The 17,265-nt window shown below is 39.9% G+C and overlaps 1 protein-coding gene across 8 annotated transcripts in view; it reads left to right on the top strand.

Moving 5' to 3' along the window:
* The window catches only part of ZNF521 (zinc finger protein 521), a 232,445-nt gene extending 219,517 nt beyond the window's left edge, over positions 1 to 12,928 (top strand). For all 8 annotated transcript variants that reach the window (XM_074899058.1, XM_074899050.1, XM_074899051.1 and 5 more), the window contains one exon: positions 12,106 to 12,928. In XM_074899058.1, coding sequence (XP_074755159.1) covers positions 12,106 to 12,135 — 30 coding nt within the window. In that variant the 3' untranslated portion in view covers positions 12,136 to 12,928. The remainder of the gene's footprint in view (positions 1 to 12,105) is intronic.
* Positions 12,929 to 17,265: the final 4,337 nt, after the last annotated feature.

A 17,265-nucleotide genomic window follows, 5' to 3' on the forward strand; every position in this document is an offset into this window, starting at 1 on the left:
TTAAACTGACATTTTGAAAGCAGATTGCCCTGACAGTTTAATCACATTTTAAGGAAAGCCATAGCCCCAGAGTAGGCTTTTTCAAATCCAGAAGTATTTCTTTGGTTGAGCTGACCAGAACACTAATACACAGGTGTGTAAAATGCCTTAAGAGCTGAAAAGATTTGCGAGGACGATAGACTATAGACCACAGTGAAGTGGTAGTACAGACCTAACGGGACAGTGTAGAACTGTTACTGAACATCAGGGACCGTAAGAATAGCCCCCAAACACGTTTTATCTCATTGTTGAAGACAGTACCATTCTGGAAAAGCTGCTTTCTCTGCAAGCCTAACCGTTGTGTTGGTTTTGTTTTTCTGTTTGGAGTGCCAGTCTGTTTACTAAAGTTATTAGTTTATAAATTTTGCCAAGGTAAAGTAACTGTGAGAGCTTTAAATTAGAGTAAGTGCCACTTCTGTGTGGCAGGTTCCTTTGAGGGCTGATTAGAAGGCAGGCCTCCTGTTGCCTGCCCCTTTATGCATGGCACGATTGCTGTGGGTACTTGTTTATAGCTTACCTTTGAATTTATGTAAGTGTGCACTGTGATATGATGAATTGCACTTCGATAGCAAAGATTCTGCTTTTTTTTTTTTTTTTTTTCCCTGGGATCGAGCTAATACTTCACTTTAAAGAGTTACTTTAATTAGGTGGGTTTTATTGTAATGAATTAAAATTAACTTGGAGTAGCAAATTATATAAGACTGCGAGGGTTATAGATTAGCCTCACCATAGCTACAGCACATCTTTTTGTAAAGGAATTAAAGTTCTGTATTTCAGACACCTTGGCACTAAACACAGACAGCAGATGAGTGTAGGTGTTGTCTCCAGTTATTTCCTCCTAAATATGATTCTTTTCACTCAGTCAGAAGATTGCCATGCTAAAAACCAGTCCAAATGGGCAGCAAGGGGTGAAAGCAGCAGCTGCACGAGGCTGGATCCCCTGGCAGGAGATAGCCTAGGAGACAGGAGTACCACGGCATCACAAGCCAAACCCAGAGGTGAGGGGGGGCATTTCTTCGACTGTCACTGCAGGGTCAAGGCAGGACCTAATGACATGTCTGACTTGCAGCATGTCACTGGCCAGCTGTGTGACAGGAAACAGAATGACCAAGCTCAAAGAATAACATTTGGTAGGAAGATACTTCTTCCCTCATGGGGAGGAAGGAAAAAGTCATAAAAGGATGCTTCTTTATGTAGTACTTCTTGGTTTGCTAAGGGGAAGTATTAAAACGTAGGTGTTGGACTTCATTGTCTTCCCCCCTTTTATAGGCTCTGAAAACAGGAGAAAGTGAGAGTAACATTCCTCCCATTTAGCTGTGGTCACATTTCACACTTCTTTTACAAATGCAAATGACAACAAAACAGAAGACAATAGAGAATCCAGACTTCTGTATTTTACAACCAACAACCACAATGACAAACATAAAATTTATTGTCCTGGTACCACATGTCAGTAAACGCTCCAGATTTATTGATTTACAGTGTGTGTCCTTACAAAATTTAAAGAAGTAGTGACTGCATTATAAAGGACAAAACAGCATTCTGGTCTCTCCAAAGTCACCTTCACAACATGGAGTTTCTTGCACTGAAAAGAAGGGAACTCAGATGAGGTTGCTCCAAGAACAACATGTTTCGACATAGGGTTCTTAACTATTTACCAGCTATGAAGGGATAAAAATTGTTCTTATTTTCTTTTCCAACAAGTAGATTTGTAATTCACACACACCCCAAGCCTGCCATATAAGCACTGTCCCAGTTCCCGCTATTGCTGTTCAAAGAGCTGTAGGAAAAAGGAGATTTAAGATGTCCAAGATGGGCTTGCACAGTAACCAGTTGTGAAGGAAGTCAGAGGGCAAAAGCCATGGGGGCCTCTGCTTATCAGCTCAGAAATCTTTGGCCGTTACCATCAAATCTGCTCAATGTGGCTATCCTTGTAAACTGTCTTGAAGGAAAAAGATTCACTGATGTGCAACAGAGTTTGGGGCATTTAGAAAAGGAGGAGAGCTAGCAGAACTCCATACTTTTTCATTTTCTTTCCTACACATTTTTAAATTGATATACCATGCACAAGGGGACATATTTTCACTTGTGTTCCTGATTTCAGGATCCAAAATACGCACTAGTCCACTTATACATTCTCTTAACTGGGTGCATGTACGCTTACTGGCTGGATAGCTATTAAATATTATTTCCATGTACCGGAGGCAGGGTCCTGGTTTCGTCTGGTTCAAATGACAACAGGCAGGTTTGGTGATTTTAAAATTGGGCTGGTTCAGGGTTTCCTTTTATCTGAACAAAAACGATGTTAGTTGCTTTGAGTTGATCTTGGGCTGATCCATAACCTCCAGTGTGCTGAGTGCTGTTATACAAGGCCCCAAGCGCTGCCCAGCAATGTGCAGGGAATCCAGATTCCAGGCTGTCCCTTTGTCACCTGGTAAGCACAGTACCTAGCATTCTGTCACGAGGTAGGGAGGTAAACTCGGCGATCAATACCAGTGTGGGATGTGTCTGTCTGTATAATAAGAGTGCAGACAAGTTAACAGTCCTTTTCTTTCAGGCTGTATCAAGAAACTTGTAATTTCACTTGTAATTTTGTTCAAAGGAATTCTTGTACATGCACCTGTGGAAAGCTGGCAAGGATCATTGTTTTAAAGGTTGCTCTTTGCATATAAATCACAGCTCTGTGTGCTTCCCCATTTTAATTGGGTGACCTTTTGAATCCTATAGACAGGAGCTTAAATTCTGGACTTGCCGGTTGCTTTAAGATTTGAAATCAATTCATGATCTAGCAGTTACTCTGCTTTGAATGAGAGAACCCAGAATGGAATTTTGAGAAGAGTTCCATTTCTCACATTTCATAGAAAGCTTCATTGCAGACCAAATAGTTGTGTGTAAAATTCAGATTCATTTGTCAGTTTAATCCCTGAAAAGACCTATCAGGATTCAGTGAGTGTGAGAGAAACAGGAGGAGCAAGAAACGTGTAATGTTTCCAACAGGACATTTCTGTGTGATTATCAATTTAAGTTTCCATTATTTATCACTAATTACTGTGCTGAGCTGTTAAATATTTAGTAGTAGTTTGTTTAATTGGGATTAACCTATAAAGGAATCTGTACATAGTGTAGCTCCAGTTCCAGGAGCCAGTTTCTCACTCCCAGCTAGGCAAATTTGTATTCATGTAAGATGAACACATATTGTCAGACAAGGGGTTTTGTTTTTGTTGTTTGGGTTTGTTGGCTCCTTCTCTCTCCCCCACAGATTTGTTTGTCTTTAAGGTATCTAAAATTAGAGCACGAAGTAGGAGTGCTGCTTGTGGATGTAAAATGGGAGGGAGGTCAAACTTAAACTTGTTTACAGATGTTGTAGTTTAGAAAGCACCAGCATGATAAATTAAACATAACAAAGAAAAAAAATTAAAGCAGAGCAACAGCTAGCCCATGAACACATGTGTCTGTAAAACACTGACTTAATCCCTGAATATCTTATTAGGCAGTATTGCCTATCAAAGCTTGTTGTCCCCTGTTACTCTGTTGTACAATAGCTATGGATAAACCTGGATTTGTTCAGCTTTGGGTTCTGCTTGCTCTTTGCCTGGCTGTGTCTGACAGGGTGAAGAGACTTCTGGCTATGGCCTCTGCAGAGAGTGTGCAAGAATCAACCCAGTACATGAGCAATATTCACTTTGTTTTAAACTCTACAGCCCTAGCTCTATTCTTACTTGTCCCTATCTTGAAATTCCCTTGATTTCAGAGGAGTTTCTCTTAATTTATACCAGGGTAATCATAACCATATCCTAAAGTAATAAGACTTTTGATATATTTCTCAGAAGTGCCTCCTTTTGCCTTTTTTGTTTAAGCTTTTATTCCCACTTAATGAACAATTTTCTTATTGGGGAAGTATGCTTGTGTATTAATTTCAAACATTTGCAGGATCACAGAAGTGTTGTTTTGCTACAAACAAGACTTACGCCTGGATCCTGACTAGCAGTACAGCCCCTTTGCAGCATAAAAGAGCAGGAAGGTTTCCCAGTTTCACTGAATTGCTGTGAACATGTCCTAACCATTGTCCTCCTCCCGTCATCATCATCTTACCATTTATCAGGGTAGTGCATGTACCTTGCCCATGCAGCCAGGCACTCCTTACCTGATGTGGAAGAGGTTGTTTTAAGTTCCATTGCATTTCAGTAAACAACTAACAGGGTAAGGGAGTCTTATGGAAGGCTATTGCCTGGCACCATAGGTTAAAACAGCCTTGGGGCTACTCTGATTTATGTCAGGGGTTTAACCATAAGCCCCCTGCCAACACTTATAACGAGGAAGGTGCAAGGATGGTGAACAGACACCTGTGTTTGTGTCTGTTCTCTTCTGGTGACAGTGATGAAGGTCTTACTTGCTGTACCTAGGAATATATGTCATTCTTTTCCATACAACAAATCTGTGATATATGTACTCACGTACAATAATGAATCCAAAAGGAATCATTGACATTTTACTAGTGACTTACTGGAAGTCTCTGAAGATAAATAGGTATCAGGGGTTTTGGTTTGGTTTGGGTTTGGTTTTAATTTTCAGTTTGCATCCCTGAGAACATGTTATCCAATTTGAGACTTTTTTATGGGTAGGGTTTTTTCTGGCCCAGCTGGAAATGCTTGAGCAGAAGAACCAGAACACTGAGAGTTTTACATAAATACAATAAAGAGTACGATCTGATTAGCAGTCATGCCATTTTGGAGACATTAATATAATATCGAATCACGTATCATATTTATATGAATAACTGCAATTCACTGTAGACTTTCCTAAATGATCATTGTGAACAGTAGTCAGTCATGACCTAAGATGACCATTTAATTGGCCATCATGTCTGAGAACAGACCTGATTCTCAAAGGCTGGTAAACATCAACTCACCACACATAAGTAGTATTTATGGGAACACAGATTCTCATGGGATTTGGCCCCTGCTTTGTTGTGGAAGTAGCTCTGTTTTAGTTCAGATCAAATCCTTATTTCCTTGGGAATCTCAAGTTTCAGAGACTGTGTTTTGTTAGGTCTATGCTGGTGATCAAACTTGGCCTGGATGAAACTCCATGCCTACTTCTGTGCATTTAAAAATTCATTGGTACTTGTCCTGCTCTGCCAGCTGCATGCAGTACTGGAGATGCTGGTGGCAGGGACACCTTGCCTGCAATTTTTTCTGTTCTGTCCAGAACACCGAAGTCTCCATTTGGTTTCCTATTTATCACCTATGAAAAACTATTAGACATCACCTCCTTTCTAGTTCCCTCATTCACTCAGGATAAGTGTGACCACTGAAATCTGAATATATGTTGATTTTTGTGTCAGAAACATTGTAATTCCTGGGATGAAACACATCAGAAACATTTATTAGTTCCAAGATTTCAGATACAACAGTTTGAGTTAATTTCTTGTAGTTTGTGTTTTATGAAAGGAAGGGGAGGGGCTGAGAGGGAAAATAATCTATGGTCACATCATCTGTTGATGAGCTTCAACTGAAGTAGCTCTTTTTGTATTTCACCTGTGTGAAAAATATAGAAATGTTTACAGTCTGAGTGTTCATAGGTGCTCTATCAGTACAATTAAGGATTATAGCATAGACTAGACCTATGTAGCACCCTAACCTTCCATTAATTCATTTGGTGGAGGTGGACTGTGAAGGTGGTTACCCTTACTGTGGGAACACAAATCCCACCTATACTACATTTTTACCTGTATAGCAGCTGAGCCTGAGAAGCCCATGTAACAGAATCGTCTTAATTGCTTGCAGTAGCAGTGGAGCCAGGGCTTTAATGTTTTGGGACATTGAAAGTAAGTTTACTGCTTTCAGATGCTTCGAAATGGCCCAGATAATCTACTGAAACCAGCTCCTGACTATGCAGATTTGGTTTCATGTGTGATTTGGGGCTGGCTGAGCCTCTTCCTCTCCTGGGATGAACATCAGGAAAAAAAAATCCTAACCCTGAGGTCTGTGAAGTTGTGAAATAGTCTCCCAAGAGAAGCATTGGAAGCTCTAATTAAAATTGGACTGGGCAAAACACTTGGAATTACACTATAGGCAATAATCCAACACTGGCAAGATGGGTGGAGAAAACGCCCTAATGGGTCCTTTCTGTCTTTAAATTCTATGAATTCTTGTTCTTCTCTTTTATTATGCTATTTCACCTTTTTCTTTAATGGTGACACAGTGTCATCTAGAAAGTATTACAAAAGGCTATTGTGAGCTGAGTAAGACGATGTTAAATGTCAAAAGAAAATGCAACAGTTTCTTTGCAGGTTTACAATGATTATATGGAGACAAGAAAAAGAAACTGACTGTAAGGGACATCAGTGCAGTGTTTCCGATCTGTAAGACAGTGGCAAATGCCTGCAATATACATGTTTATCATTTTGACATTACATTTCATATTCTCTGCTTATGAAGAATAACCACATTCCACCAAATCTAACACAGGTGTGGAATAGTCATTTACTGTAACTGCGTACATCACTCAGATTGCTGGAGACATCTTCTATCTAAACATTTCAAATATCCCCGAAGACCTGGACTAAATAATATCTTTTTACATCTTAATTTATAGTATGTATTTAATCTTTGTATCTCAGAAATCTAAATATCTAATCAATTTAGTCTAGGGTATAATAATATTACAGTTTGCCAGGGAAGAACCCTGCAACAATATAATGGGGCTGTGAAGAAAGAAGCTCGGTGCTGCAGTACTGAAGCAGTACAAGTTTGAAGACAGGCTATAAAAATCAACCTTTTTTAAGATTTTTCTTATAGTTACATCGGAGTAAGTTCCATTTATTTGTTTCTAGTGTTTCTAGTTCTAGTTTAGTCCTCTTCCCTCCTCGCCCCACCTTTGCACATGATACAGTGTTTGAGCAGTGTGGAGTGCAGAGCTTTCTGCGTGAGAGGTCTTCCATCCTGACGGCTGGCTTAGTAATAAAGCATCAGACCGAAGTTCTGGAAACCATGTTGACACTGTGAAACTGCATTTTTGATTTGTCATTACCACTGCACTTAAGGTTTAGCTAGGCTTGCCTTTTCCACAAGCCTTTTTTTCTTCCCCTTTGGTTCTGGAAAATCCAACGTCCTCTTGGTAGCTGCAGACAGTTTGAAAAGTATGGTACAGGGTAAGAAGTTGGAATAAAAAGAAGGGAAGAGAAGCAGAAAATCTTGATTAGAAAGTATAATTTAATAGAACGTGTATTGAACCAAATGTATTGATTAATGTGGAAGATATAGTACTTATATTGATTCAAACTAGAGATTTAGTACTAAAAGCTGTAAGCCAAAAAGCTGTTGCAGATTGCTACAAAAGTCAGTTTAATGCTGTCCTTGAGAATGCCTTCACAAAGAAATTCTTCTAATGTTTGAGGAGTAGGTAGAATGTGGTATATGTCAGTTTGATCCCGGAGGGTTTTATTTTGTACTCTAATAGCTGTTACGAGCCTACATTATATCCAAGGAGTAATTTTCCTTAGGGGTGCCCAGCTCGCTTTGTGTCAATATTCTAGCATTTTAAGTCACGTACAGTATATGCTTCTGGGAACAGTGCAGGAGCCAGCCAGACTCATAATGGTCTGCATTCATTAATAAAGGCAGAAGCTTCTGTCCCTCCATTGCCCACTACAGGGATGCCTCCCTGGTCTTCAGGGACCCGTACAGACACATTTAAAGAAAGCTTTATTTTGAGTGGGCAGGAGATGAAATGCAGGACTTGCAGGCATTTCCTAAGTCAGCTATATGCCCGAGCACAGGGGTGACCTTAATGGGTCAGAGAAGAATGCAGGTCAAAAGACTTATTATCCAGCCTGTTGGAAACCAATTGCTTTTGTTAAAAAAAAATTGTAGCGCTTAAAGGTTGATAGTAATGTAGAGTTCTGTTTTACAACCTGGAACTGTATTGCAGTGCAGTGGGGTGCTTTTTTTTTTAATGCAAAAAAATACGAGATGATCCGTAATGTACGCAGATAAAAGATTCCAGATAAGTGATAACATGTAGGGTACGATAATTACTTAATCAGTGATGATTGATTACTCATGTTTGTGTTCTTGAACTAAGGAAAAAATAACATGCTGCTGTGGTACTGTTACCATCTGTTGAAATAATGCATCTACATTTCATCTTTATATTTCTTCCCGTGTACCCTCTCTGCACTGTTTGTCAGGTACAACCATCACTTGTTTCATCTAGTCATAAAAAACAGAAGCCCCGTTTAGATTGAAGGCAACCACAGTTCACATCAAAGATTCTAATGGGCTACTGAGTCTGTGGCTATCTGTGGACATTTTTTTCTTCGTTAATTTTGATGCTGTGGGTAGGAGCGTTTTGCTAGCTAGCACTTCTCATGTCCTATCTGAAACACAAAGACACACGCCAAACAACAGAAAGTAGTATTACCTCTTTTGTCTGGAGCATTTCTGCAAAGAAACCTTTTTATATTTTTTTGCTGAGGAGATTCTTCCTCCCAGTATTATTGTGAAATCTTTGCGTGTTTTTAACTCCTTAACACTAACAACAGGGATATCCCAAAGCATTTTCATCCAGAAAAGTGGTGACATATAATTTTATAGCAGTTCACATAACAGTTGGGATTCTGGATTCTGCTAACAAAAATTATTATCTCTAGGAACAGGGCGAATGCATTTTAAGAGTTTATTTTGCTTGTGAAATGTATTGAATTCAGGTTTTCCAAGGTAATACACCTGCTTTACAGATAGTACTGAGACAGGGAAATTGGGGATGTAGGAGTTTTCCTGGCTCAGTTTGTGTCTAATGCGGTAACAAATGCAGCGACACACACACCTCCTGCTTCACTGTTCCTCCATTTTGTGCATGGAAAGCTTGCGTTTGTGTTTGCAAACTAGTTTCTCCTCATGAAATCACAGCTCTTGGAAATGTTAACATAGCTATTACTGAAGTCCAGGAAAGATTATGTTAAGAAAAAATATTTTTCTCTTTCCATGGCTAAGTAGGAAATTGAAATTTTTGCTTCGTAGGGAGACTACCTCGTAATTAAACAGATGTGTTTATGTGCAATCAAATTTGGGGGAGGCAAAGAAAGGGAGCATATGATATCTCCTGTACTTAGTTAAATGACTCCTCTGGCAAGTGGATGTACTAATAGCTCCAAACTCAGGCAAACTAGTTTGAAGTTTCCGGAGGAGGCGTGTTTCAGGCTTGTGTAGTGTGTCTTTAGTGAAGGGCAGCGCGCTCTCCGAGCCGCACAGGGGATCTCGACTGTAATATTGTGCTCTCCCTGGGTGTACCACGCTCCCGTGTCCCTGCCGTGTCCCTGCCATGTCCCTGCCGGCGGGAGCTCCAAATTCTGCTTTCCCCGCCTGCCTGAACTCCCACCGTCGGGGAGGCGGGGAGCTCACTGCACACAAGGCAAAGAGACTATCAGAGTCGAGATCTGCTGTGTGGATAATGGAGGAGAATTTTTGCCCTAAATTTTTAAACACAACACCCCTCATAAAAACAGCAACAGTTCATAACTGGGATTAATGTTTGCAATTTTCAGTCACTTAGACATGGGGTCTCCAATAGATGGCTTTTGGTGGAGTGGAATATGGCTCTCCGTGGGATTAAAGAATTTTCCTCCTTTTCTTATCTCTCTCCTCCTACCCTTCGCCTGCTTGTCTTGTCAGTGTTATGCTTCTGAAGTGCTTTCACTTTGTATTTTTTTTTGCCACTTAGCCAAATAGGTATTTCTCCCTAGTCCCTCACATTTGGGGAGCCTTAATTACTTTGGAAACCATGTTTTGTTTTGACTGTTTACAATAAATACAGTTGTCTTTTTAAGGCCTAAACTGCTCAAAGCATTTATGAATGTTCCTCGTGTTGTTCTTCTCTGCAACACTTTTTTTTTTTTTTTTCCTATTATCTCTTCATTATCTCTAGAGAATCTCATTTTGCACCAGGGCACAGGAGTCAGGGACACTGAGAGCAGGGGCAAGTCAGTCCTTATGCTGTGTTTTATTTTCTTTCCTTCATATTTGGGCCTTTTTATTTTTTAATCAAAAGTGTCTTGCAGCCAGAGTTATGGGTAGACTTCTAAAACACCTTTTGACTGCTTCATATGCAACTTGTTCATTCAGCCTCAAACTGATTATGCATTTTTTATTTAGTGAAAAGAAATAAAAAATGGGCATGACTGACATGCTCTCAGTAGATTACAAACAAAAGACACACCCCACCCCACCCCACCCCCCCCTCAAATATCTCTGCAGTGTAACTACTGGTATATGACTACTCAGAAGCAGAGGAAAAAACAGAATTCAGGCTGCCACCCCATATTTAACTTGTCCTGTTGTTTCTAGGTACTGCAGGGTCTCCAATAAGCCTGTGGTGTTATGCTTTAAGTGCTGCAATAAATGGACACAACAGGATGACAAAAGGGCTGACTGTCAGGCTTAACTCTTAATTTCCTTGCTTTTGTGGTTTAAAGTCAGAGCCCATTACCTGTGACCAGCCAACATTTTGGTCTGCAGCTATTGTTACTGCTTTACAGCATTTTGAAATGATTTTATGGGAAGGATAAGAAACTAGATGAAATCAAGTGGTAGAGTGTATTTTTTTAACACTCTCTGGCCTTGGACAGTCTGGAATTCCTGCCATCAGCATTAAATCATTTTGTATTCACATCTGGAAACTGCATCTTTGAGTGTCACTGGGTCATTTTCCTTTAATCTTGAGAATGGCACTACATTAAAAATTCCTCAGTCTTACTGTAAGATCCTTTCCTTGCCAAATGTCCCATGAACTATTGTTTGTGTGCGTGCACAGTTTAGGGAGAGAGAAGGAGGAAGGGAGGGAAAACTCTCAGGCTGGTCTGCAGTCACGCCGTATTTCGCATTTGTTTCACCAAGACTGTTTTCCTGTGCCTTTGCATGGGTGGCTCTGGAGGGTATGGTTCAGTAGATGTTCACTTTGTTGAAAATGATGACGGTCTTTTGGGAACAGGTTCATCCTGAAGTGTGTTAGTCCAAAGGGGTTTTAAAACAGATTAACTTAATAAAGCAGAGTGAAGGGACTGGATGTGCTGGGAGCAAATTACAGGACGTGGCACCCCTGCCCTCTGGGTCGCTGGCCCAAATCTGGCCCAGATTACTAAGGGGAGAATTCATCTCTGATCAGTGGCTGCTCTGTTGTCTGAGAAGCAGCATTCCCAGACCTTTTCTAGTTACCTGTGGATCCAGTGTGCATTGTAAAAGACTTAGCACATACTAGATTGGGTCCTTGCTCTTAACTCGATGCTTGTGAGGGATCTGAACCAGTGCAGGCATTGAAATAGCATCTCTCATCCCCAAAAGTGGTTGACTCGACTAAGGCAGCAGTAGAAATGAGGGTGAAACTTGTGTTTGCTGCTGGATTTGGTGATTACTTGTATGGGAAAGGAGAATTTCAGACTCCAAAGTCCACACTGTGTCACCTCACACAAGGCACTGCATTCACTTGAGGAAAAGTACCTGTGGTTTTTGGTGACTGAAGGAAGGGCTGTGGCACCCCACCTGTTTTCTCATCAGTCTTTGAGCTCTCTGCTAGGCACAGAATGACTCTTACCAGAATATACTGTGTATACTGTTTGGGGGGAAATAGGTTTTAATGCAATAAAACCTTTGAAGTGGTGCCACAGTCTAGGAAGCACAGTCCAATCAGCATATTTTTGGTCTGTAGGCAGCAAAGGCTTCTATGACAAATAAATGCACTTCTCATTTGCATAATATACACACCATGAGCCGTATGTAAGCGGACACCAGAACTACCGACCTGGCATGCAGTTTCACTGGGGCAGGTCGGCCCAAACCTACCTAGAGAGAGCACGTCACCGTTCTTGTGCACGACCACCAGTGTGAAACAGTTGGAAAACCTCTGCTCTTAGACGCTTCTTCTGGCTGATTTAAAACAAGGAGGGTTTGAACATACTCTCATCCCGGTTCACCATTTTGCAAGATATGTTGGGAGAATTGGGTTTGCATCTTTTTTTGATATAGAAATACCTGTTCTATGACTAAGCTGTTTCTTTTATTTTTGTTACAGAATCATACGATGACCCAGCACAGCAGTTAGTGCAAGGCCTGTCTCTTCCAGAGAATTCTTTGTGGCACAAAAAGGGAACACGTTTTACTCTTTGCACGAAACTTTCATTGTTAATGTATATTATTCAGAAACATTGTATTGTACCATAAAACTTGTATTATCGAAACTGTTGGATGTTCATGTGTTTGAACTTTTGAGCACCGGATAGACTTCCTGTATATAAAGTGTTGCACATGTATTATGTTGTCTGATACTAAAATGGTCTTATAAAGACAAGTGGACTTGGGCCCTATTCAAGAAAGATACAAATAATAATAATACTGTGTGAGGGAAAAAAATAGCTTAAGAAAAAGTGTCATTTTCAAGGAGGAGGGAGAAGGTAATAGCTATGTTCCATTACAGCTCTGTTTGGCCTTCCTTTCGTTTAAACTTCAGTCTAGAAATCTCTCTTTTGGTATACAAACGGATGAATCTAAGACTATTTTTTATTGCTGAAGATTCTTGCAAAAAATATGAAGAGACTCTTTCTCACAGAGCAGGAACCCACAGTTGAATAAGGCCCGTATATATATTTGTAAGCCTTGCGATATGACAGATAGCATTACCATATATGCAATAGTTGTTATGTAGATTGTCAAAGAAGTTTTTTTTTCTGGATACCATTTGAAGCTTTGAGTGTTCAAGACTTTCCTTAATGATTTCACACGGCCAAATTCTTGAATCAGTTGAACTAACCTGTATGTTACTGTTATTAATGTTTACTCTGCGGTCTGAACCTGGAGATTACTGGAATTGTTTTCCAAAAGGAAATAAATTCAGTTTACCATTATGTGTGAGTGTGCTTGTGTCTTGTCTTTTTCCTTGGAAAGTAGCATTATTATTACAGCTCCTGTAGTACTTAAAGGACCAACAAGATCTGGAATCCCAATGTATCAGGACCTATACACTGCTCAGTAGGAGTAGGTCACTTTTCTCAAAGCTAGGCATTTAAATAAACTTGGTAGGAACAGATCTGCTGGCCCACTGCAAAGCAATGTGTGCTTGAGGGTAATATTCACTGTTTTCTGGTTTTGTTTGTTAGTTTGTTTTATTTGGCAGCCTCAACAATTTCATACCCTGTACACTTGACATGTTGGTTGCTGCCTTGCACATCTTCTGTGTATAATTAGTGGTGTATTTCAATGTGATATTATTTAGTGAGTTGGGTCTAGTACTGACAACTGGGAGCCACTGCAGCTCTGCCAGTAGCACTGTCAACCTCACATCCCTCACCCTCGCTTCTGACACAGGTAGCAGGACTGGAGGTGATGCACACCACGGGATGATGCTCACTAGCACTGCGGCCCCGGGGAAGCTGTCACAAGACCTCACAGCTTTGCTTAGGCCTGAATTGGCTCCTGACTGCCTTCAATTTCAGAAAGAAGAAAGAAGGGGATAATAACTCTCCTTGCCTACCAATACTCGCTGCCACTCCAGCTCACCTACAAAAGAGGACCAAAAAAACTGTTCTCCAGCTATTTTAGTATCTTATCCTATTGCTGGAATTGTTGGTTTTATCCCATGGAAACTAGTGCTGCTGAAATACTGCAGTTAAAGAGCTGCACATCACAACAGTCCAAATGGCTGGAGACACTTGCCTAGTGCTGTCAGGGTGGATATAAAGTGTGATTTCCAGTTTGCTGAATGTCACATTTTGTGTCTCCACAGATGGAGGATGGAGAGGAAAGAAGTGAAGTCGGAAAGTGTCTAGTTACCAGATATTCCAAGAATAAATGTGTCATGTTTAAAACTCCAGCTTTGAGAATATTATGATATTTTGCCCTATACAAAAAAGAAATTCTTGAGTTTTGTATTAATATCTCATTTGTGCTGACAAAAGGAGAAATACAGGCATGAGTACACAAGGCTTGAAAAATGCCAGATCTATTTATAAGTCAGAAACTGTTCCCATTCTTACTCTCATTAATATATTACTCATCTCAGCCAAATTGAATGTGGTGATATATTCTTTATTTTTGACAGATACCTTAAAGGATATAAGACATTTCAACCTTCATGTGTGAAAGTGTGACATATTGGTTAAGACTGAAAATAACATGTTTCTAGTAGAGTTCAAGTATATAAGAAATATTACACCCTACTGTTTTTGTAAATGCCAGAGTGCCACTGAGTTGAGACAGATGGTAGCTGGGAAAGATGCAATCTTATAATCGAAAGCTAAAATATGTCAAAAATATGTTAGCAAGCAAAACAGAGCATATTACTAGCGTCTCATGTCATGACAGCTTGCAAAACATGCAAAGATGTCGAATTTCTAGATATGTAAATAAAGGAACAGGAAACAGAGCAACAGCAAATGTGTTGAAGGCTTTATGCATTGATTGTCCCTTCAGGTCGGTGCGGGGGAATAGAGGGGTCTTACGGCCACAGGCAGCCCCAGGTGGCTTCTGAGAGCTGGCTGCTAGTATCAAGTGCTGGAATCCTCTTACCTTTTCTAAAGTAACAGGTTTCTCAGTGATACTTAAATAGCTGTTTAAATAGATTATGGAAGACATCTGAACTTCCCAATGAGAACTGAGTATTCCTCGGGGAATTACCACAGTGTTTAGAAAAATCAACAGGAGAGGCAGATCATCTTGCCTATTGGAAGAATAGACACGGCTCTCTCTGTGTGCATGTGTGCATTTCAGCTATGGCATGCCTTTCTCTGTCCTGGGTCAGCAAAAGCTAAGAGAAGCCCCTCCTCATACCCTTAACCCAATGTGAAAGGATAAATCTCTTCAAAGGTTGTGTGGATAGATTGATGGACAAGGTATCCCTTTACCTTTGAGACTGGCTCTATGCCCAAGATCTCAAGTGGACATGAGTTTTACTGTAAGTGATAGTTTAATAAAATGATTAGTCCTTCTGCTTGTTTGCCAGAGCTGTGTTTAGGAAACGTCACAGACCTGAAGCAGGTATAAATATGGAATTTATACAGCAGAAGTGAAGCAATCTACCCAGATAATATCTGAGCACTGGATTTATGAGGAAACACTGATTCTTCATCGGGAAAAAAAGGTGATCCAGGAATAAATGTGTATTAGGCCTTTATGACATTCAGCTACCCCAAACAGGTTTTACCATCATATGCATTTTCATAGCCCGTTGCCTAAGTTTAACTTTCCAGTCCATTTTAGGTGGTTCAGTTTAAGGGAGATTATCAGAACTTCTTTGGTTCACTCGAAGTCCAGTGCTCTCACTGCTTTCCCTGATTTAGGAGTCACTCTGCAAACCCCAAAGAGAATAGTTCAGAGGGTCTGCCTAGGACACATTAATAGTTCTCACTTCCTTCTCAATATCACATAGAAGACTGAAGTCCTTCCCATGTCTCAGTGACTGGGGTTTTATTAGTAATTCTGGCATGACCACTCACTTTGTTTCATTACCACTGTCCTCAACAACAGAAAAAGAGAGGCGTCCCTTCCCTTACCAACATATGGCACCATCTATTTATAACAAGATTAACAATTCATTCACACCTTGATTGAATCCCACTTTATTGAGATGTCACAACAGATTCTCACAGCCTGCAAAGGGAAAGACTTACAAATGTTAATATTGTGACAACCAGGACACATAAAAGTAAATGAATTATAATTGGTGACAATTAAAAATAGCTCAGTGTGAAAACAATATTGTGCTGCTGTTGCAGCCCTGTCTAGGATGAGGCAATGTAAAGGACTCCGTAGAATAAGACCATCCATGAATTCAGAAATGTTACCTTGATTCCCGTCTAATGTGTTCAGTCATACACTGATGCTCAATTAATGTTCACACGCCCTTTACATCGTAGTGGGCAATGTGCCATTCTCTTTAAAGTATTTGCTTCACTGCTCTGCAGCAGCACAAAAATAAACAAGCTTAGGCGTATTTTACCAATTCTATTTAATACATCCATCTTCCCTCCCCATGTTGCTTCCCTTATTTGTATGCAGAAGATTTCTTTAATTATTATTATTGTTGTTGCTGTTGTTAGTAGTAGTAGTGAACTGTGAATGCTATAGCAATGCACTCCCCCAGGAGCTGGGCGGTCCCCGGCCACCAAGTCTTGTGTGCAGATCTTCTTCAGTGTGTGGCACACAAAAGCCTGACAAGGTCTCACTCATGTTTCAAAGCTCGCTCTCTTTTCAGAGCTATTTGTTATTGTCTCCACCATCACAAGTTTAAAAAAGGAAAGTTAATTAAATATGGAACAAGACTGAGCAACATCTTTTAAACCATCATGTCATTAGAATTGGATCCCTCAGAGAGCTGCTTAAAAGGGTTTTGAGAACAATGACTGTTCAATCAGATATTTATGGGCATAGTTATGTAAACACACTCTTTATTGTCTATGTATATTTAATATAATTATCAGTTTTGTACTCGGACTCTCAGGAGACCCAACAAATCACAGTGTTGCTTTGAAAATGTCAGCAGAAAAGACAATTATGTTGCAAGCAAATATTCATAAATTATATTAAAAAGTCCTGTAAAAATGTACCCTGTGTTGCAGAACTGCTTTTGCACTAGCAGAATCATCACTGCCTTTCTTTGATTTAAACTCTTGTTAGTAACAAGGAAGTTGCTTGAAACAAACCTTTAACACTAAAGAGCCTTCTGTTCCTAACTATGGGACAATGTAAGTTGTAGTCAAATTCAAAGGGCTTACTCATTTCGTTATTAATATGCTGAGATCTTTTTAGAGATTTCTGAATCAGGTTTATTGAAATCAAAGGTAAAAACTGTATGCACAAGAGTGCCTAGGTCACTTCCTTTACTTTTCTTCTTTTCTTATATGATTCCTGACAACTTGCCATGTTTTGCTCATTACATATTAGAAAAAAAGAGTGGAGAACTGGGACGGTGTTCACTAAATTAAATGTGCCACGCTTATGCTAAACCAATACAGTGCTGGAGTTTGATAAACACCTAGTAAGTGCCTGCAAATCGTCTCTACTGCAAGATACCAATCAGCATATCAACATCTTAATTAGAAGCTAATGACATTTGAATGAGAAGGTTAACGTTAAGCACATAGATGCAGTTTAGTAAAGGGTAAAATTAAATACATTGAGATATTTCAATCTTTATTTATTTTTAAGAATAAAACATCTGGCTTTTGTAGGAAGCTATCAT

This window comes from Athene noctua, chromosome 2 (assembly GCF_965140245.1).
Source record: "Athene noctua chromosome 2, bAthNoc1.hap1.1, whole genome shotgun sequence".
Taxonomy (NCBI): Eukaryota; Metazoa; Chordata; class Aves; order Strigiformes; family Strigidae; genus Athene; species Athene noctua.